The sequence below is a fragment of the Oncorhynchus clarkii genome, chromosome 28, assembly GCF_045791955.1.
Source record: "Oncorhynchus clarkii lewisi isolate Uvic-CL-2024 chromosome 28, UVic_Ocla_1.0, whole genome shotgun sequence".
Lineage (NCBI taxonomy): Eukaryota > Metazoa > Chordata > Actinopteri > Salmoniformes > Salmonidae > Oncorhynchus > Oncorhynchus clarkii.
In genome coordinates this window covers 12267300-12289519 of record NC_092174.1, presented here as the reverse complement: position 1 = coordinate 12289519, position 22220 = coordinate 12267300, and the positions used below count along the sequence as shown (strand labels likewise).

Genomic DNA, 22220 nt, shown 5'->3' with positions numbered 1-22220 from the left:
ACAGTTGACAATGGGCCTCTGTGAAGGCATATCCATTGGCCCTTTGTAATTACAGCTTTAGCAATGGAAATGAATGGTGTGTGACCAGTGACAGAAATGATGCTATTGTAATAAGACAAAGAGTTATCACCAAGTTAAAATTGCATGTGAATTGCTTCCAGTTGACAGGAGCCCAATAGGATGATCTGAATAACAGCCACACCTCCCATCCCATTAGGCAAGCAATTAGCGAGGCAGATTGTGCCACAGTGGGTTCTGACAATGTAGTAACCTGGTAGGCACAAAGCTAATGGGACTTCATTCCTACCACGGACCAAAGCGTTTACACTGCATGGAATATCACGTGTGAACCCTAACCTCGAAACATTTTGGATGGTTGACATGCTTAGAAAATAAATAATCAATTATGTATTCCCCATAAAAAGAGAGAATATTTGCGATAACTTTACCAGAGTGATGAATAGAGGATAAAGTAGTGGCTCTCAGGGTAGGTCTTTGTGTAGGGGTAACTCACTCCTTCTGCCACCAATGTAGCAACCTCTGCTGTTAATTCCCACGTCAACTCACAGACCATTTCCTACATACGTTTTCCTCTTTGAATCTACTGAACAAAAATATAAACGCAACAATGCAACATTTTCAAAGGTTTTGCTGAGTCACAGTTCATATAAGGAAATCAGTCAATTAAAAAAATGAGGCCCTAATTTATGGATTTCACATGACTGGGCAGGAGTGCAACCATGGGTTTTTCGCACCTATGAGTTTTTCCCCACAAAAGGGCTTTAATACAGATAGAAATACTCTTCAGTGTCATTAGCTGTCTAGGTGGCTGGTCTCAGACGATCCCGCAGGCGAAGAAGCCAGATGCGGAGGTCCTTGACTGGCGTGGTTACACGTGGTCTGCGGTTGTGAGGCTGGTTGGACGTACTGCCAGATTCTCTAAAATTATATTGGAGGCGCCTTATAGGAGAGAAATTAACATTGCATTCTCTGACCAGGGCTCTGGTGGACATTCCTGCAGTCAGCATGAGAATTTCACTCTCCCTCAACTTGCGACATCTGTGCATTCGTGAGACAAAACTGCACATTTTAAAGTGGCCTTTTATTGTCCCCAGCACAAGGTGCACCTGTGTAATGATCATGCTGTTTAATCATTTTGATATGCCACCCTTTTCAGATGGATGGATTATCTTGGCAAAGGAGAAATGCTCACAAACAGGGATGTAAACACATTTGTGCACAAACTTTGAGAGAAATAAGCTTTTTGTGTGTATGGAAAATTTCTGGGATTTTTTATTTCAGCTCATGAAACATGGGACCAACACTTTACATGTTGCTTTATATATTTTTTCAGTGTATAAGCCAAATCATCTTGCCAGCTCACTGTCATAATATTATGGATCAGATGTACTATCCATGTACACATGCATAAGAAAAGTGATTGTGGCATCTGCATAACAATGGCGATTACATCTAGTGACAGTCGTCTGGCTCCTTACCACACCAGCATAACTATTTTACCGGCCTGTGTGGCTGGCTGGCAGTAAGTGTGGAGGGTGGGCGGCAGTGTGCACAACTCATGTTTACGTTCCTTGACTGCTGATCCACTTGAGTACACACAAGGAGTGGCTGACCAAACATAGACCTATGCTTCAAGTTGGCTTTGTTTCTTTTGACCTTTTCAAAGGGAAGGCAAGCAAGCTTGACAATGCCAATAAAAGCTCCATGGTGAAGAGGGGACCAACGTTGATGCTGCAGGGGGGCATTTTCAATTTGAACTGATGAAAGTAATCAACAAAGCAAAGAAGGGTGTGACTGAGTGTCGTGTTTGAAAAATGAATGTTCAGAAAAGCTGTCTTTTCCTATCCGTGTACGAACCATCCTGATCTCATGAGCTCACATTCTGTGTAGCAAAAACGGAATGTAAGCTCGCAAGATCAGGATGGTTCGTACGATACTAGTTATTTCCCAGATGGAATAGATTTTCAGTAGCATTGGAGAAATTCAAAATGTAACCTGTGTTTGGAGACAGAGAGCGAAATGGTCCCTGCTTCTCCAAAATAATATATTTATTAGATCACTAAACTTGTGACCTCACAACACATTCCTTAGCTTAGAGGTTTCATTTGCATGCGTGTTGAAGACTCAGAGCCTGGTTCCTCTCTAAGTTTCTTCCTAGGTTCCTGCCTTTCTAGGGAGTTTTTCTTAGCCTCCGTGCTCCTACATCTGCATTGCTTCCTGTTTGGGGTTTTAGCCAGGGTTTCTGAATAGCACTTTGTGCCATCTGCTGATGTAAAAAGGATAACTTTCATGCATGAACAATACAAAAGAACTCCATACAGGCACTAAATAATTTAACTTCTGTGTCACACAATGGTCAAGTAGCACACTGACATTACATTTGGCCTTGATTCAAGGATGGACAAAGTGCTATCCTCAAACAAGTTATACCGTAAGCATATAGCCATCAATATTCTATATGGTCATTTTCAGTCACATTTCAATTACTGGTAGATAGACAAATTTTTTTACTTGGTGGTTAGGGAGAGGAATTTAAGCAGAGCACCTTTTAAAAAATGGAGCCATAAAACCATGACCGTTTTTTCTTCTGGTCTCCGTTCCTCAGTGGAGCTTAAAAACTTTCGCACACTGAACACACCCCTTTTGCTAAATCGCAAACGCTGTTTTGGCATCAGTGGAATCAAAGGGCACAGCGCAGTTGGATCTTCAATTGATCCCCGACGGAGTTTTACAAAGAAAAGAGAGAGGGAAAACTCGCTGCTGGATGGATTAATTGCTGATTCGTCTTTTTATTTGGCAACCCATCCTCAATTACTCCAGCCAAGCTCCGACAGGTAGGTCGTTATAACTGTTCTTGTTGCAACCGTTTTTACCTAAACTATTAGTTCTCAATATAAATAGTATGTTATTTGTATAGAATCAACCGTCAACAAGTTAAGATAGAAAATTAATATATATTTTGATATAGGTCAACCAGGTGAAATAGTGTTGCCTATTTGACTTTCCATTAAAATAACAAAATGCATTGATCTCGTTAATTAATTGAATTATACACTTTTCCCCCACAAAGATTATTGTTTCTCATGATCACATGATTAACATCCTCACACTGTAGCCTAACTTTTCAGCAATTCTGATGGGTTTTTCATTATTAAAGCCCCCATGCAGTCTTTGTCATTTTATTTTTTAATCATCACTTTCTAATAAATCAATGTGTGTGCTTATTTAATGAAAATAACTCCAAAATATGTATTTTTAAAAATCATTTATTTCCCTGAGCCTCCTTTGGCCCTTGAAATGCTCAGTCTGATCATGTGGGTATTTGGAAACAAATGTGAAGATATTTACATACACATCCCTGATTGGCTGATATGATGGCATATAGCCCACCCCCTTACCCAAATGAACAGTCACTGGTCTATTACAGAGTCATACAGTTGAAGTCGGAAGTTTACATATACTTTGGTTGGAGTTATTAAAACTTGTTTTTTTCAACCACTTCACAAATGTCTTGTTAACAAACTATAGTTTTGGCATGTCGGCTGGGACATCTACTTTGTGCATGACACAAGTAATTTTTACAACAATTGTTTACAGATAGATTATTTCGCTTATAATTCACTGTATCACAATTCCAGTGGGTCAGAAGTTTACATACACTAAGTAGACTGTGCCTTTAAACAGCTTGAACATTTTCAGAAAATGATGTCATGGTTTTAGAAGCTTCTGATAGGCTAATTGACATAATTTGAGTCAATTGGAGGTGTACCTGTGGATGTATTTCAAGGCCTACCTTCAAACTCAGTGCCTCTTTGCTTGACATCATTGGAAAATCAAAAGAAATCAGAAAAACATTTGTAGACCTCCACAAGTCTGGTATATCCTTGGGAGCAATTACTAAACGCCTGAAGATACCACATTCATCTGCACAAACAATAGTACGCAAGTATAAACACCATGGGTCCACACAGCCGTCATACCGCTCAGGAAGGAGACACATTCTGTCTCCTAGAGATGAAAATACTTTGGTGCGAAAAAGGGCAAATCAATCCCAGAGCAACAGCAAAAGACCTTGTGAAGATGCTGGAGGAAACAGGTACAAAAGTATCTATATCCACAGTAAAACGAGTCCTATATCGACATAACCTGAAAGGCCGCTCAGCAAGGAAGAAGCCACTGCTCCAAAACCGCCATAAAAAAGCCAGACTACGGTCTGCAACTGCACATGGGGACAAAGAGCATACTTTTAGAGAAATGTCCTCTGGTCTGATGAAACAAAAATAAAAATGTTTGGCCATAATGACCATTGTTATATGTGGAGGAAAAAGTCCAAGCCGAAGAACACCATCCCAACCGTGAAGCACGGGGGGGCAGCAGCATCATGTTGTGGGGGTGCTTTGCTGCAGGAGGGACTGGTGCACTTCACAAAATAGATGGCATCATGAGGGAGTACAATTATGTGGATATATTGAAGCAACATCTCAAGACATCGATCAGGAAGTTAAAGCTTGGTCGCAAATGGGTCTTCCAAATGGACAATGACCCCAAGCATACCTCCAAAGTTGTGGCAAAATGGCTTAAGGACAACAAAGTCAAGGTATTGGAGTGGCCATCACAAAGCCCTGACCTCAATCCTGGGGCACCAGGGTAGCCTAGTGGTTAAAGCATTGGGCTAGTAACCAGAAGGTTGCAAGTTCAAATCCCTGAGCTGACAAGGTACATATCTGTCGTTCTGCCTTAAACAGGCAGTTAACCCACTGCTCCTAGGCCATCATTGAAAATAAGAATTTGTTCTTAACTGACTTGCCTCATCAAATAAAAATTTGTGGGATGAACTGAAAAAGTGTTTGTGAGCAAGGAGGCCTACAAACCTGACTCAGTTACACCAGCTCTGTCAGTAGGAATGGGCCAAAATTCACCCAACTTCTTGTGGGAAGCTTGTTTAAGGCTACCTGAAACATTTGACCCAAGTTAAACAATTTAAAGGCAATGCTACCAAATACTAATTGAATGTATGTAAACTTCTGACCCACTGGGAATGTGATGAAAGAAATAAAAGCTGAAAGAAATCATTCTCTCTACTTTTATTCTGACATTTCACATTCTTAAAATAAAGTGGTGATCCTAACTGACCTAAAACAGGGAATTTACTAGGATTAAATGTCAGGAATTGTGAAAAACTGAGTTTAAATGTATTTGGCTAAGGTGTATGTAAACGTCCGACTTTAACTGTGTATATATATATATATATATATAGAGAGAGAGAGAGTTCAGCCAGGTTTAAAACAGCTGCCATGTTAGTGCCTTTATTCTAAAAATGATGGTGACGTAACAATATGAGAGTGCCTCTGACAAAATTAATTGAACCACTGTAAACAAGCAAAACAGAACAGCGAATTTAACAGACATTTTTTTATTGATTAGCATTCAGGACAATGTGTATCCAAGTCTGCTTTCACTGGACATCTTAAAATGTTTGGAAAAGTCTCCGAAATAGAGAGCACACGCTTAGCAATGGCTGTGGAGGAGAAAGTGGCCATCTCTGAAAAGTCAGACAGAAACCGCATTGGCCAAACGCTCTATACAGTACATGTCTCGGGTCTATTATAATCAGTTCACATTGTGACGTCATGATGTGGGGCCAAAAGTTCCATCCCACCTGAGCAGACTGAAAGTACAGAATTTTCTTCTAACAGCTCTTACACAAAAAGGACATCATCATCATTTTCAGAATTTCAGGGTGTCATTTCGACCTCATAGTGTAGAAATGTACTTTTTTTAAAGGCAGAGACATTCAAGTTTCTGTTGTTACTCACCCTCTTCTGAACCGTCAACCAATTTGATGGACATTGATGTATGATGTAGCCTGTTTCTGCCTCCTATTTCTGAACAGCTGAAATAAAAACTTGGTGGCAATTTGAATGAACATTTCCCCCCAGAGTACACAGTACCAGTCAACAGTTTGGACACACCTACTCATTCAAGGGTTTTTCAGATTTGTTCTATTTTCTACATTGTATAATAATAGTGAAGACATCAAAACTATGAAATAACACATGGAATCATGTAGTAACCCCAACAAAAAGTGTTAATCAAATACAAATATATTTTATATTTGAGATTCTTCAAAGTTGCCCCCTTTGCCTTGATGACAGCTTTACACACTCTTGGCATTCTCTCAACCAGCTTCATGAGGTAGTCACTTGGAATGGCGTGCCTTGTTAAAAGTTCATTTGTGGAATTTCTTTCCTTCTTAATGCATTTGAGCCAATCAGTTGTCTTGTGACAAGGTATAGGTGGTATACAGAAGATAGCCCTATTTAGTAAAATACCAAGTCCATATTATGGCAAAAACAGCTCAAATAAGCAAAGAGAAACAACAGTCGCTCATTACTTTAAGACATGAATGTCAGTCAATCAGGAAAATTTCAAGTTTCCTCAAGTGCAGTCGCAAAAACCATCAAGCACTATGATGAAACTGGCTCTCATGGGGACCGCCACAGGAAAGCTAGACCCAGAGTTACCTCTGCTGCAGAGTACAAGTTCATTAGAGTTAACTGCACCTCAGATTGCAGCCCAAATAAATGCTTCACAGAGTTCAAATAACAGACACATCTCAACATCAACTGTTCAGCGGAAACTGCATGAATCAGGCCTTCATGGTCGAATTGCTGCAATGAAACCAATACTAAAGGACACCAATAAGAAGAAGAGACTTGCTTGGGCCAAGAAACTTGAGCAATGTACATTAGACCGGTGAAAAACTGTCCTTGTCTGATGAGTCCAAATTTGAGATTTTAGGTTCCAACCGCTGTGTCTTTGTGAGACGCAGAGTAGAATAATTGAGGAGGAGGTGTGATGATGTTGGGGAGCTTTGCTGGTGACACTGTCTGTGATTTATTTAGAATTCAAAGCACACTTAACCAGCATCGCTACCACAGCATTCTGCAGCGATACGACATCCCATTGGGTTTGCGCTTAGTGGGACTATCATTTGTTTTTCAACAGGACAATGACCCAAAACACACCTCCAGGCTGTGTAAGGGCTATTTGACCAAGAAGGAGAGTGATTGAGTGCTGCATCAGATGTCCTGGCCTCCACCCAATTGAGATGATTTGGGATGAAAAGCAGCCAACAAGTGCTCAGCATATGTGGGCACTCCTTCAAGACTGTTGGAAAAGCATTCCAGGTGAAGCTTGTCAAAAGTGTGCAAAGCTGTCATCAAGGCAACGGGTGGCTACTTGAAGAATCTAAAATCTAAAATATATTTAGATTTGTTTAACACCTTTTGGTTACTACATGATGCCATATGTGTTATTTCATCATTTTGATGTCTTCACTATTATTCTACAATGTAGAAAATAGTAAAAATGAGTAGGTGAATGAGTAGGTCTGTCCAAACTTTTGACTGGTACTGTAATGCCGTAGCACAAGCAAGACACAGTCTACACATTGCTTTGGGACAAATCTACCAGACTTTTTGTTTGATCTAATCTTCATAGAAATGCTGCCATCAGTGGAGGCTGCTGAGGGGAGGACGGCTCATAATAATGGCTGGAACGGTATTTGACACCATTCCACTGACTCCGCTCCAGCCATTTACCACGAGCCCGTCCTCCCCCATTAAGGCGCCACCAATCTCCTGTGGCTGACATATAGCCAGAGTGGCTGAAAGAGGAACTCTGCTTCCCAATAGCCAATGTTTGCACATTAAATCGCTATTGACTGCCTGTCTGGCTTGTTGATATGCTGTGTACATACACTGAGTATACAAAACATTAGGAACACCTGCTCTTTCCGTGACATCGACTGACCAGGTGAATCCAGGTAAAAGCTGTGATCCCTTATTGATGTCACTTGTTAAATCCACTTCAATTAGTGTAGATAAAGGGGAGGAGTCAGGTTAAAGAATGATTTTTAAGCCTTGAGACATGGATTGTGTATGTGTGCCATTCGGAAAGTGAAATGGCTAGACAAAAGATTTAAGTGCCTTTCAACAGGATATGGCAGTAGGTGCCAGACATACCGGTTTGTGTCAAAAACTGTAACGCTGCTGGGTTTTTCACACTCAACAGTTTCCTCTGTGTATCAAGAATGGTCCACCACCCAAAGGACATCCAGCCAACTTGACACAACTGTGGGAAGTATTGGAGTCAACATGGGCCAGCATCTCTGTGGAACGTTTTCGACACCTTGTAGAGTCCATGACGAATTGAGGCTGAAGGCAAAAAGGGGGGGGGGGGGGGGGGTGCGACTCAGTATTAGGAAGGTATTCCTAATGTTTGTAATTTTAACATTCTGTGATGAAGAGCACATATTTAGCTTAATAAAATACATGTTTTCCTACTATGTAAGTCCTTATTAGGTGCCAATTAAAGTAACAGGGTTGATGATTTCATCTTAAATCAGCCATAAATCCCCTTGTGACAGGGGGAATGGAAGCTTGTTGTGTATAACAGGGAGGGACAATTGAATCACTAATCACATGAAATAAATAATAACTCATAATACTAACTCTTCAGAAATTACTTTGCAAAAGCAACAAAATAAGGAGGGCTTTACAAGGATGGTGAAAAATTGGAGACATTTTGAGGTTATGCAGATAAAATTCTTCCTAGGAGTCACAGAGTGCACAGAGGGACATGTCAAAAGGCTGAATCTTGGCACTTAAGCAAGTCTATGTTAAAAATCAGATGTATTGAATTTTCCATGTGATCTATATTAAAGAGCACTTCATTTAATATAACAGGCTTTTACAATTCATTACTCGTGTACAATTTCTACTTATAATCTCAAAAGGGGCTCATTTCATGGAATGACCGAAATGTATTGCTGGTACTACACATATTACCTGCTATGTCAACCTTATCGTAAAGATGACACAAAAATGTTATCTGATTAAGAAGCATTCAGAGCATAGTCACACTGTCAGATTGACATCCACGATTCACAAATTCAACTCAAATCAATTATATATCATTAAGCCACTTATCCCTCTTCACGCCTTCATCCAGCATGGACCTCCTGCCAGATCTGTGGAGGCATGAGTACTGGCTGCCTCCTGGGATCACCTGGAGAGACATGGAGCAGATGCAGGAGTGTCCGCGACCCCGTGACCTGCTGTTCGCCTTGCCTCTGGCTCTAGGGTTCATTGTCCTCCGTCTAGTATTTGACAGGTAACTTTTTTGGAACTACTGTATGGACCACATCTTGGATACGATCTTCGTTTGCAACAATACTTTGGCCAGTAATCAACAAGAATGTGTGTCTGAAATATGAATCAGTGACTTGTAAAAAGGGGAAGATTCAGCTCACACAATGGAACAATCTGATTGCACAGAAATGTGAAACTGCACCCTTTCACTGAAATCAAGGGAAAGAGTGAAAATGTTTGAGTAATGGCATCAATTATTTTTAGAGTTGAAGAATAGCATGATCTTTCCACAGTGGGACTGTTCCGCAGCGCGGGTTTGATTGAATTCCCGATGAGGTCTTGTCATGCAACATCACCCGACAACAAACAGTAGCAGTGAAATGAAATCCGCACAGGTGGAGGCTGTATTGTTGGTTGCCCTGCCCTGTATGCCTGCGGGTGTTGTTGGCGGGTGTTGTTGGCGGTAGCGTAGGCCAGTTGGGAATAGTAGAGGGAGCAGGTGTCAGCACTTTGCTGAAAGAGAAGAGCAGCAGCAGGTAGAGAGGAGAGAGGACAGGCTCTGTTGCTACAGCAGCCGTGTCCTAAGGTAACCCGACTGATCCCCCGTAAGCTTTCTCTGGCCTAACAAATGGCTTAAAGAGGTTATTACGGCAACACACAGACAAGTTTTAAGTTAAAGTGTTATTAGTCGTACGTACAGGATACACAATAATAATAATAATAATAATAAAAGACAAGCACAGCTATTCTGTATAGTACACACACACACACACACACACACACACACACACACACACACACACACACACACACACACACACACACACACACACACACACACACACACACACACACACACACACACACACACATCATCATGTATAGATTATCAAAGAACTATAGAAACACACCTATATTGTCATTAGTAATACTACACCTCTTGCTATGAAGGTCAACATTTGCGTGTATGTTTTCCTCACCGCTAGGGTTGTGGCTCCCCCTTTGGGCAGATGTGTGGGGCTGAGGAACCGATTACGCATGGCTGTCGCTCCCGCCACAAAGCTCGAGTCATTCTACACCCAACAAAACCGACAACCATCTCAGGTTAGTGTCCAGAGACATCAAACTCTGACAATGGTATGTGCCGGTCTCGGTCTCTTACGTCAACATAGCTGCTGGAAGTGTTTGCACTGTGGGAATGGAAGGGTGACGGGGACATGCCTACTATGATAGTGAAATAGATCGTGCACAAGCATCCTGCTCTACGAGTTCCTGGGAAATGTTGATACAGGTGCATAACCACAGAATTAAGTTACTGTGTAACTACATTGGAATAGTAACAGATTACAAATAGGTTTGGAAATATTGGACGAATAAATAATGACTTTTAGCGAGAGCTGTAGTATATTTACAGCTGTAGTAATGTTCCATCTATATCCTTCATATTTAGAGTGATATCATCAGTCTAATGGCACAATGTGATAAAACCCAGAGACAAATTGAGACCTGGTTCCGTCACCGCAGAAACCACGACAGGCCCAGCTACACCAAGAGGTTCTGCGAGGCTTGGTAAATCCCGTCTTTACTAAGCAAAGGGTTTTTGCCTTTTCGTTTAGCTTCATTCACTTGTATGACCATTTTTTCCCCCTATAATTTAACATAACCTTCATTTAACCAGTCAGTTGAGAACAAATTCTTGTTTATTTTACAATGAAGATCTGGTTATCTGGAAAAGGACTGTAAAATGCAATGAAGTTTGATGTCATTCCACTTTCATGTTGCCAATGCAGCTCAAGTTGTAAGACTTTAAGGGGCAATTCCACCACTTTTCAACATTTTCATTATCTCCTGCACAATACCAGTGTCTACATATGTGAAAACGGCAATATTTCTACCTTTTGTAGAAAGAAATATATAAAGTTAAAAAGCTCTAACTTTATATATATATATTTTTTTAAATCACTGTTTAATTACTTTTAATCCTACCCTGTGAGGCACTTTCTTATCTTTTTAACCACAGATCATAGAAATGCACTGTTTTCACATACAGTACCAGTCAAAAAGTTTTGCACACTCTTGGCATTCTCAACCAGCTTCATGAGGTAGTCACCTGGAATGCATTTCAATTAACAGGAGTGCCTTGTTAAAAGTTTATTTGTGGAATTTCTTTCCTTCTTAATGCGTTTGAGCCAATCAGTTGTGTTGTGACAAGGTAGGGGTGGTATACAGAAAATAGCCCTATTTGGTAAAGACAAAGTCCATATTATGGCAAGAACAGCTCAAATAAGCAAAGAGAAATGACAGTCCATCATTACTTTAAGACATAAATCTGGAAAATGTCAAGAACTTTGAAAGGTTCTTCAAGTGCAGTCACAAAAACCATCAAGCGCTATGATGAAACTGGCTCTCATGAGGACCACCACAGGAAAGGAAGACCCAGAGTTACATCTGCTGCAAAGGATAGGTTCATTAGAGTTAACTGCACCTCCGAAATTGTAGCCCAAATACATGCTTCAGAGTTCAAGTAACAGACACATCTAAACCACAACTGTTCAGAGGAGACTGCGTGAATCAGGCCTTTGTGGTCGAATTACTGCAAAGAATCCACCTCTAAAGGACACCAATAAGAAGAAGAGATGTGCTTGTGCCAAGAAACATGAGCAAGGAACATAGACCCTGCTAGGTAAAGCCCCGCCTTATCTCAGCTCGCTGGTCACCATAGCAGCACCCACCTGTAGCACTCGCTCCAGCAGGTATATCTCACTGGTCACCCCCAAAGCCAATTCCTCCTTTGGCCGTCTCTCCTTCCAGTTCTCTGCTGCCAATGACTGGAACGAACTACAAAAATCATTGAAACTGGAGACACTTATCTCCCTCACTAGCTTTAAGCACCAGCTGTCAGAGCAGCTCACAGATCACTGCACCTGTACAAAGCCCATCTGTAAATAGCCCAAACAACTACCTCATCCCCTATTGTATTTATTTATTTATCTTGCTCCTTTGCACCCCAGTATTTCTACTTGCACTTTCATCTAGTGCACATCTACCATTCCAGTGTTTAATTGCTATATTGTATTTACTTCGCCACCGTGGCCTATTTATTGCCTTACCTCCCCTATCTCACCTCATTTGCACACTTTGTATTTAGATTTGTTTTTCTACTTTATTATTGACTGTATGTTTGTTTACTCCATGTGTAACTCTGTGTTGTTGTATTTGTCAAACTGCTTTGCTTTATCTTGGCCAGGTCGCAGTTGTAGATGAGAACTTGTCTACCTGGTTAAATAAAGGTGAAATAAAAAATCTAATAAAAAAGACATTAGACCGGTGGAAATGTATCCTTTGGTCTGATGAGTCCAAAATTGAGATTTTTGCTACCAACCGCCGTGTCTTTGTGAGACGCAGAGTAGGGGAACGATGATCTCTGCATGTGTGGTTCCCACCGTGAAGCATGGAGGAGGAGGTGTGATGGTGCTTTTCTGGTGATACAGTCTGTGATTTATTTAGACTTCAAGGCACACTTAACCAGCAGGGCTACCACAGCCTTCTGCTGCGATACGACATCCCATCTGGTTTGCGCTTAGTGGGACTATCATTTGTTTTTCAACAAGACAATGACCCAAAACACACATCCACTTTAATAATGGGAATTGATGGGAAATGATGTAAATATATCACTAGCCACTTTAAACAATGCTACCTTATATAATGTTACTTACCCTACATTATTCATCTCATATGCATACGTATATACTGTACTCTATATCATCGACTGTATCCTTATGTAATACATGTATCACTAGCCACTTTAAACTATGCCACTTTGTTTACATACTCATCTCATTTGTACATACTGTACTCGATACCATCTACTGTATCTTGCCTATGCTGCTCTGTACCATCACTCATTCATATATCCTTATGTACATATTCTTTATCCCCTTACACTGTGTACAAGACATTAGTTTTGGAATTGTTAGTTAGATTACTTGTTATTACTGCATTGTCGGAACTAGAAGCACAAGCATTTCGCTACACTCGCATTAACATCTGCTAACCATGTGTATGTGACAAATAAAATTTGATTTGATTTGTAAGGGCTATTTGACCAAGGAGAGTGATTGAGTGCTGCAGCAGATGACGAGGCCTCCACAATCACCCGACCTCAACCCAATTGGGATGGTTTGGGATGAGTTGGACCGCAGAGTGAAGGAAAAGCAGCCAACAAGTGCGCAGCATATGTGGGAACTCCTTCAAGACTGTTGGGAAAGCATTCCTCATTAAGCTGGTTGAGAGAATGCCAAGAGTGTGCAAAGCTGTCATCAAGGAAAAGGTTGGCTACTTGAAGAATCTAAAATTTAAAATATATTTATATTTATTTAACACTTTTTTGGTTACTACATGATTCCATTTGTGTTATTGCATAGTTTACGTCTTCACTATTATTCTACAATGTAGAAAATAGTCAAAATAAAGAAAAACCCTTGAATGAGTAGGTGTGTCCAAACATTTGACTGGTACTGTATGTAGACACTGGGTTGGTGCTGGATATGATGAATTGATATGATGGTTGAAAAGTGGCGGAGTTGCCCTTTAAATTGTAACTAAAACCTGTGTCATTTTGCAGTTGGAGATTTTTCTTCTACCTCATAGCGTTCCTAGCTGGACTCGCAACTTTGATCAATGTGGGTATTAGTATGAACCACAACCCTTCAGAAATACGTTCAAATACATGTGTATTTGATTATGTGTAATTTATATACTTTGAGCATTTTCAAATAATGTGGCCCGAATCAACTACTTCTGTTGGAAGTATTTTCAATGAATGTTCAAATACTTATTTCCAAATATATTATTTCAAAACCAATCAGACCTGGTTCAAATGCATGGGAGTACATACATATGTGTATTTGAGTTTTTTCAAATATCTGCCATTACTTTCCAAGTCTATTTCCAAATACATTCTAATATCAAATCAAATGTTATATATTTTTTAAATAAAACAAATATATAACTACTTGTGTTTTCAAATACAAAATATCAAAATACTTACTTCCACATGTCTTTGAAAGTAATTTAAATACCGTAAATAGTTTTTGAACCTAGGTCTGTTCAGGTCACATGGGCATCATCTCCATGAGAAACTTGTTTACCTCCTTTCCCTTTAGAAATCCTGGTTTTGGGACCAGAGAGAATGCTGGACAGGATATCCACAACAAGTAAGCTCACATGTTCTGTTTTCCCTTCAATCCATGTCTATACCCTCTACATTTATAACCCTCTAGCTTTTAACTTAGAGAGCACAAATATGTATATGTCTTCAGAAAGTATTCACACCCCTTGACCTTTTCCACATTTTGTTGTGGTACAAATTTAATTGTCGTTTTTTTGTTGCTGATCTACACAAAATACTCATGTCAAAGTGGAAGAAAAATTCACTAATATAGATAAGTATTCAAACCCTCTGAGTCAATACATGTCACCTTTGGCAGTGATTACAGCTGTGAGTCTTTCTGGGTGAGTGTCTAAGAGCTTTCCACATGTGGATTGTGCAACATTTGCCCCATTCTTTTTTAAATTCTTCAAGTTCTGATAAGGTGATTGTTGATCAATGCTGGACAGCTATTTTCAAGTCTTGCCATAGATTTTCAAGTCCCTTTAAGTGAAAACTAACTATTGTAGGCCCCTCGGGAACATTCAATGTTGTCTTGGTAAGCAACTCCAGTTTATATTTGGCCTTGTGTTTTAGGTTATTGTCCTGCTGAAAGGTGAATTTGTCTACCAGTATCTATTGGAAAGTAGACTGAAACAGGTTTTCCTCTAGGATTTTATCTTAAAAATGTATCTCGTCCTTGTCGATGATAAGCATACCCATAACATGATGCAGCCACCACCATGCTTGAAAATATGAAGAGCGGTACTCAGTCATGTGTTGTGTTATATTTTCCCCAAACATACATTTTTTGCAGTTTTACTTTGGCATTATTGCATGTTTTGGAATATTTGTATTCTGTACAGGCTTCCTTCTTTTCACGCTGTCATTTAGGTTAGTATTGTGGAGTAACTACAATGTTGTTGAGCCATCCTCAGTTTTCTCCTATCACAGCCATTAAACACTGTAACTGTTTTAAAGTCACCGGGCCTCATGGTGAAATCCCTGAGCGGTTTCCTTCCTCTCCGGCAACTGAGTTAGGAAGAACGCCTATCTTTGTAGTGACTGGGTGTATTGATACACCATCCAAAGTGTAATTAATAACCTCACCATACTCAAAGGAAAATCCAATGTCTGCTTTTTGATTTTTACCCATCTACCAATAGGTGCCCCTCTTTACGAGGCATTGGAAAACCTCCCTGGTCTTTGGTGTTGAATCTGTGTTTGAAATTCACTGCTTGACTGAGGGACCTTACAGATAATTGTGTTTGGGGTACAGAGATGAGGTAGTCATTAAAAAAATAATGTTAAACACTAGTATTGCACACAGTGAGTACATGCAACTGATTATGTGACTTGTTAAAGGGACACTTCGGGATGTTGGCAATGGTGCCCTTTATCTACTTCCCCAAAGTCATATTCAGTTTTGGAGACCATTTTTATGTCTCTGTGTCCAGTATGAAGGAAGTTAGAGGTAGTTTTGCGAGCCAATGGTAACTAGCGTTAGCGCAATGACTGGAAGACTGGAAGTCTATGGGTACCTCCTAGCAGCTAGCAGATACCCATAGACTTCCAGTGATTGTGCTAATGCTAGTTAGTAATTGCGCTAACGCTAGTTAGTAATTCCGCAAGCGCTAGTTAGAAACTTCTTTCAAACTGCACGCAGAGACATAAACATAGTATCCACACGTTCATCTGACTCAGGGGAAATAGATTTTTTTAAATCCTGAAGTATCGCTTTAAGCACATTTTTACTCCTGAACTTATTTAGGCTTGCCATAACAAGGGGTTGAATATTTGTTGATTTAAGACATTTCAGCTTTAAATGTGTTCTTAATTAGTAAAATGACAAAAAAACATCATTCCACTTTGACATTTATGGGGTATTGTGTGTAGGCCAGTGGCACAAAATCTAAATTCATTCCATTTTAAATTCAGGCTGTAAATCAACAAAACATGGAAAAAGTTTTAGGGGTGTGAATACTTTCTGAAGGCACTGTACTTTTCTGTACTGTTTTTGTCCCTTTAGTGTACATTACATACTGTAGGCTTAACCTTATACCAACAATGATATGACCTACTACACAATGGAAATATTCTCTGTTAGATTAAATCAAAAACCAGGTGTTGGTATTTGGTGCATATTCGTGATAGAACAAAACCTAAGTATGAGGATGTACAGTATGGTTCATTATGGTTTGGAATTCCCACTCATTAATTTCCCCATTCATTTAGTGATGGACAAAGACATTCCCAGCAAAACACTTAGCTCAGAGCAACGGCTCACTGTCATCAGCAAAAATAACATTCTGTACACTTTAACTGTATAATCCCAAGTGTGCTTATTCAACTACTGTATTTACCTTTTCTATTATGGTTCTAAAATCTTGTTTTTTTTTGCAGATGAAAATGTATATTTTCCTTGATATTCAGCACCGGTACATAGCCAGTGGAAGTGCATATGTTACACCCAATCAAAGTCATGCTGTAGGCTAACACTGTTTCCCTATCCTCAAATCAAATCAAATACAATTTTATTGGTCACATACACATGGTTAGCAGACATTAATGCGAGTGTAGCAAAATGCTTGTGCTTCTAGTTCCGACAGTGCAGTAATATCAAACAAGTAATCTAACAAATTCACAACAGCTACCTTGTACACACACACACATGTAAAGGGATGAATAAGAATATGTACATTTAACTATATGCATGAGCGATGGCCGAGCAGCATAGGCAAGATGCAGTAGATGGTATAGAATACAGCATATACATATGAGATGACTAAATGTAGGATGTGTAAATCCTCTGCAGCCAATTGAGAGGGCCCACTTTTGGTACTACCAGCTGGAGCTGGGCTTCTACCTCTCCCTGCTTCTCTGTGTCTCTGTGGACGTCAAGAGGAAAGTAAGTCCCTTTCATCTGCCTGCTCCTCACTTCCTGCCAGGACCATGACAGTCCCTATTTAGCACACGTGCTAATAGAGAAGGGCAAGGGTCGGGGTGCGGCATTATTTGCCGCTCCCGCATATTTCAGACACGATCAGCTCTACTGGCTGTTCTGCTGTTTAAAAGACACGGTACATGTCACTTGTACTACGGTTAACAATAGACTCAAATACTTGTCCGGTGAATGGATCATCGACTTCAAAGCTCACATTTCTTCCTCAGAGAAATAAAGGGTGAACAGGGTCTTTCAATGATTGAATCCCTGGTCTGCCGAGTCGTTGAGATCATGTTGAACAAATACGGCATAGCAAAGCATTTGGTATTCCCCAGAAAGGGTTTCTTCATTTCTGGATGTACACTACACAAAGTCGTACTTTTGACATTTTAGCTATCACATTACTCTACTTAGCTCTCTCATTTCTAGGATTTCAAGGAGCAGGTGATTCACCACATTGCCACCATCTTCCTGCTTGGTTTCTCCTACTGTTCCAACTACGTACGGATAGGTACTCTGGTGATGCTGCTTCACGACTCCTCTGACTTCCTCCTAGAGGTAAGAGCTGGATCACAGCCCAGCCAATCTCCCCATAAACATCAGTCTGTATGTTCTAAGATATTCAAAACCATGTACTTCACTTGGGACCGGTGAAATGTACTGCACCTAAACAGGTTAGAGCTTGTCTGACGTGTTGGGAAAATGTCTCTTCCCCCCCCCCACTGGTCTCACTATTTTTGTCATTCAATGAGGAACATAATGGTCAAATTAGCATGGCATGTCTTATGACTCACTAGCCCTGTTTATACCTGGTTCTAATTTGTGTCCTTTGTCCTGATCTTGTCCACATTCTGATTGTGCCCACATACAGTTGAAGTCAGAAGTTTACATACACTTAGGTTGGAGTCATTAAAACTTGTTTTTCAACCACTCCACAAATTTCTTGTTAACAAACTATAGTCTTGGCATGTCGGTTAGGACATCTACTATGTGCATGACACAAGGAATATTTCCAACAATTGTTTACAGACAGATTATTTCACTTATAATTCACTGTATCACATTTCCAGTGGGTCAGAAGTTTACATACACTAAGTTGACTGTGCATTTAAACAGCTTGGAAAATTCCAGAAAATTATGTCATGGCTTTTGAGCTTCTGATTGGCTAATTTACATAATTTGAGTCAATTGGAGGTGTACCTGTGGATGTATTTCAAGGCCTACCTTCAAATTCAGTGCCTCTTTGCTTGACATCATGGGAAAATCAAAAGAAATCAGTCAAGACCTAAAAAAAAAAAAATTGTAGACCTCCACAAATCTGGTTCATCCTTGGGAGCAATTTCCAAAAGCCTGAAGGTACCACGTTCATCTGTACAAACAATAGTACGCAAGTATAAACACTATGGGACCACGCAGCCGTCATACCGCTCAGGAAGGAGACGCGTTCGGTCTCCTAGAGATGAACATACTTTGGTGCGAAAAGTGCAAATCAATCCCAGAGCAACAGCAAAGACCTTGTGAAGATGCTGGAGGAAACAGGTACAAAAGTATCTATATCCACAGTAAAATGAGTCCAATATCGACATAACCTGAAAGGCCGCTCAAGCAAGGAAGAAGCCACTGCACCAAAACCGCCATAAAAAAGCCAGACTATGGTTTGCAACTGCACATGGGGACAAAGATCGTACATTTTGGAGAAATGTCCTCTGGTCTGATGAAACAAACATAGAACTGTTTGGCCATAATGACCATCGTTATGTGTGGAGGAAAAAGGGGGACGCTTGCAAGCCGAAGAACACCAACCCAACCGTGAATCACGGGGGTTGCAGCATCATGTTGTGGGGGTGCTTTGCTGCAGGAGGGACTGGTGCTCTTCACAAAATAGATGGCATCACGAGGGAAGGAAAATTATGTGGATATATTGAAGAAACATCTCAAGACATCAGTCAGGAAGTTAAAGCTTGGTCGCAAATGGGTCTACCAAATGGACAATGACCCCAAGCATACTTCCAAAGTTGTGGCCATCACAAAGCCCTGACCTCAATCACATAGAACATTTGTGGACAGAACTGAAAAAGCGTGTGCGAGCAAGGAGCCTACAATCCTGACTAAGTTACACCAGCTCTGTCAGGAGGAATGGGCCAAAATTCACCCAACTTATTGTGGGAAGCTTGTGGATGGCTACCCAAAGTATTTGACTCAAGTTAAACAACTTAAAGGCAATGTTACCAAATACTAATCGAGTGTATGTAAGCTTCTGACCCACTGTGATGAAAGAAATAAAAGCTGAAATAAATAATTCTCTCTACTATTATTCTGACATTTCACATTCTTAAAATAAAGTGGTGATCCTAACCGACCTAAAACAGGGAATTGTTACTAGGATTAAATGTCAGGAATTGTGAAAAACTGAGTTTAAATGTATTTGGCTAAGGTGTATGTAAACTTCCTACTTCAAATGTATTTAGACAGGTGTAGACCATCAAAAGACACATTGTGATCTGATTGTGATCAGATCTTCCTAACCATCCCCGGAGATGCATTGTTTCTGAATACCTTACAAGTGTAGACAGATATGGACAGAGAAACCATTTGAATCATAATTATTCCGCCCTCTAATATTATTGACTGGTAGCACCATTGACTGGTTAAATCAATATGTGTCTTACAATAAGTAAATATTACTTTGAAATAATAGCTATGAAATCATTTGCATGAAGGAAGGTCCAGGATATCTGGTCACAATCCAGACACAGTGGATGGAAAACATGTGTAGACACATTTCTGGAGATGTGGGCACAATTAAAGAATGTAGGCAAGATCAGGACAAAGAACCCATGTTAGCACCAGGTATAAACGAGACTTCTTATTCATAGTCAGACATTAGTGTGACCTTGGTTTACCTGTAGTGCCAAGAATGTGAACCAGTCTGTCAATTATAATTCAACACCAATAGAGAGAGAATTCAAGAGACCAAAAGCTAAGTGTAATGAATTTGATGCACATTCATACATATTAGCCTCATCGCCTAATTTATTCCAATAGAAACATATTTCAATGTTAAGCATTTGTTTGCATTATGGATCCATCTTAGAATATATTACTGTTTTTACAGTCTGCAAAGATGTTCAACTATGGCACGGGCTGGAGGAAGACGTGCGACACGTTGTTTGTCATTTTTGCTGCTGTTTTCCTGGTGACACGCCTGGTGGTGTTTCCCAGCAAGTAAGACCAACTCAGTGGTGTCTCTTAGTTCTAAATGTTTTTTCATGACATTATAATACCATTAACGTTGTGTGCAATTGTGAATTTATTCGTAATTGATAGTGAATGCTTTTCATTGGTTACTCAATTGTATCAAATCGACTTTATTGGCCATCTAATCCACAACAATGTTTGTTAGAGCAACAATTTAATAAACAAAATGTCTTAGAATATAATGGTTTACAACTGGGATATATTGACTCTAATCATTGCATTACTTGCTTCCTCTTCCCCTCCCTGCCCTGATTTCTAGAATAATCCACACAACTCTTGTGTTGTCCATGGAAGTCTTTGAACCCTTTGCTGGCTACTACTTTTTCAACCTTCTTCTGATGGTGCTACAAGCACTTCATGTCTTCTGGGCCGTGTTAATCCTACGGATGGCCAACAAGTTTCTATTCTTGGGCAAAGTGAGTATATGAGGTCACAAAATGTCCAGGAAACAAGTAGCCTATCACATGTTTCATGAGTGTTCATGGTGTGTATCTTTTTGTGTCTTTAGCTGGATAAGGATGAACGCAGCGATGAAGAGAGTGAGCTGGAAGAAGAGGACGACAACGACAAGGGAGAGGGGGAGGAGAAAGACGAAGAGGGGGAGTGTTGTTGGGAGAGAAGTAAAGATGCCCTGAATGCCAAACTGAAAATGCTGAACAAAAGCTTTGTCTTAAACAACCTGACCAATCACAGAGCTGCTATTGTGAGCAAGATGCGCAAAGCGAGGTAGAATTATGAACCTAGACAGAGTGATTGTTTTCTGTCAACAATTCAGTTACATTATAGACCAGTTCGAATGGAGTACTTTTCTCCATCTGGCCACTATTCCTCTCCGCATAGTCTACTTGATAGCAATTGGTCTGCCTATTTCAGTCTTTTCAAGACTGGAAAACTCTGTATGAAAGTGTATGAAAGAGATTGCTTTCATATTTTGACTACAGATTATTTGTTGAATTAAGAGATTCATGCTTCAGTATACTGAATGTTTGTCACAAAACGGTTTGATATCTCTAGGAATTGTTTTGAGTGCAGTTTTTGTAAATGTAATTGTTTTGTAATTCAACATGTAGTTTTTCAACTATATAATTGTATTTCATGGTCAAGATTTATAATAGTGGGCTTATCGTGATGCTCCAGAGCTTTTGTATAATTTCAGCCAGTAATTTAGAAAGTAGTGCTCGAGAGTCCCCTAAAATGGTGCACAATAGTGTACTACGTCATCCAATTCGTACAATATGTTATGAATTTGTAAGTGATACATCTCTTCTCTTAACACGTATGGACCCAGAATCCAGCATCTGACCAATTACACAAGACTTTAGTTCTGGGTTAACCAAGGTTAGAGTAGGCTACACTGTTGTAAATGATAGGGCTATATAACATCTGTAATGCAATTGCAGAAAAACGGATTTGACTAGTTTTGCATGGATCAACAAAATACACTTAAAAAATTATAGTATAGTGTGCTAGCCTAGCTGGCCTAGATTACACATGTCCTAAAATGTATCTCTGAGTGTGACTGGTGTTCTTTTCGTTTGACCAATGTATGAAGTTTTTACCAAGACATTGGTAAAAAGTATGATTTTGGAACAATACATGATTTAATTCACTGAAGTCCTGCTATGCTAACACTTTGAGTTTTCAATATTTAATGATCTTTTGCATTGAATTTACTCAATTTACCTTTGGG

General features: G+C 39.9%; 1 protein-coding gene across 1 annotated transcript; it reads left to right on the top strand.

Moving 5' to 3' along the window:
• The first annotated feature begins 2780 nt into the window (after positions 1 to 2780).
• LOC139387586 (ceramide synthase 2-like) lies at positions 2781 to 21918 on the top strand. The gene is made up of 11 exons (XM_071133929.1): positions 2781 to 2855; positions 9037 to 9198; positions 10163 to 10280; positions 10627 to 10745; positions 13804 to 13861; positions 14345 to 14395; positions 17144 to 17236; positions 17702 to 17830; positions 20388 to 20497; positions 20790 to 20946; positions 21039 to 21918. The coding sequence occupies exons 2-11, from the start codon at positions 9038 to 9040 to the stop codon at positions 21258 to 21260; spliced, it is 1218 nt and encodes a 405-aa protein (XP_070990030.1). The 5' UTR covers positions 2781 to 2855; position 9037; the 3' UTR covers positions 21261 to 21918.
• Positions 21919 to 22220: the final 302 nt, after the last annotated feature.

Excerpts from the sequence above, each read along its gene's own strand:
- LOC139387586 (XM_071133929.1), top strand. The coding sequence starts at position 9,038 with ATGGACCTCCTGCCAGATCTGTGGAGGCATGAGTACTGGCTGCCTCCT. Across the intron at positions 9,199-10,162 it reads CTCCGTCTAGTATTTGACAG|GGTTGTGGCTCCCCCTTTGG; the intron begins GTAACTTTTTTG and ends CCTCACCGCTAG. Across the intron at positions 17,831-20,387 it reads CCTCTGACTTCCTCCTAGAG|TCTGCAAAGATGTTCAACTA; the intron begins GTAAGAGCTGGA and ends CTGTTTTTACAG.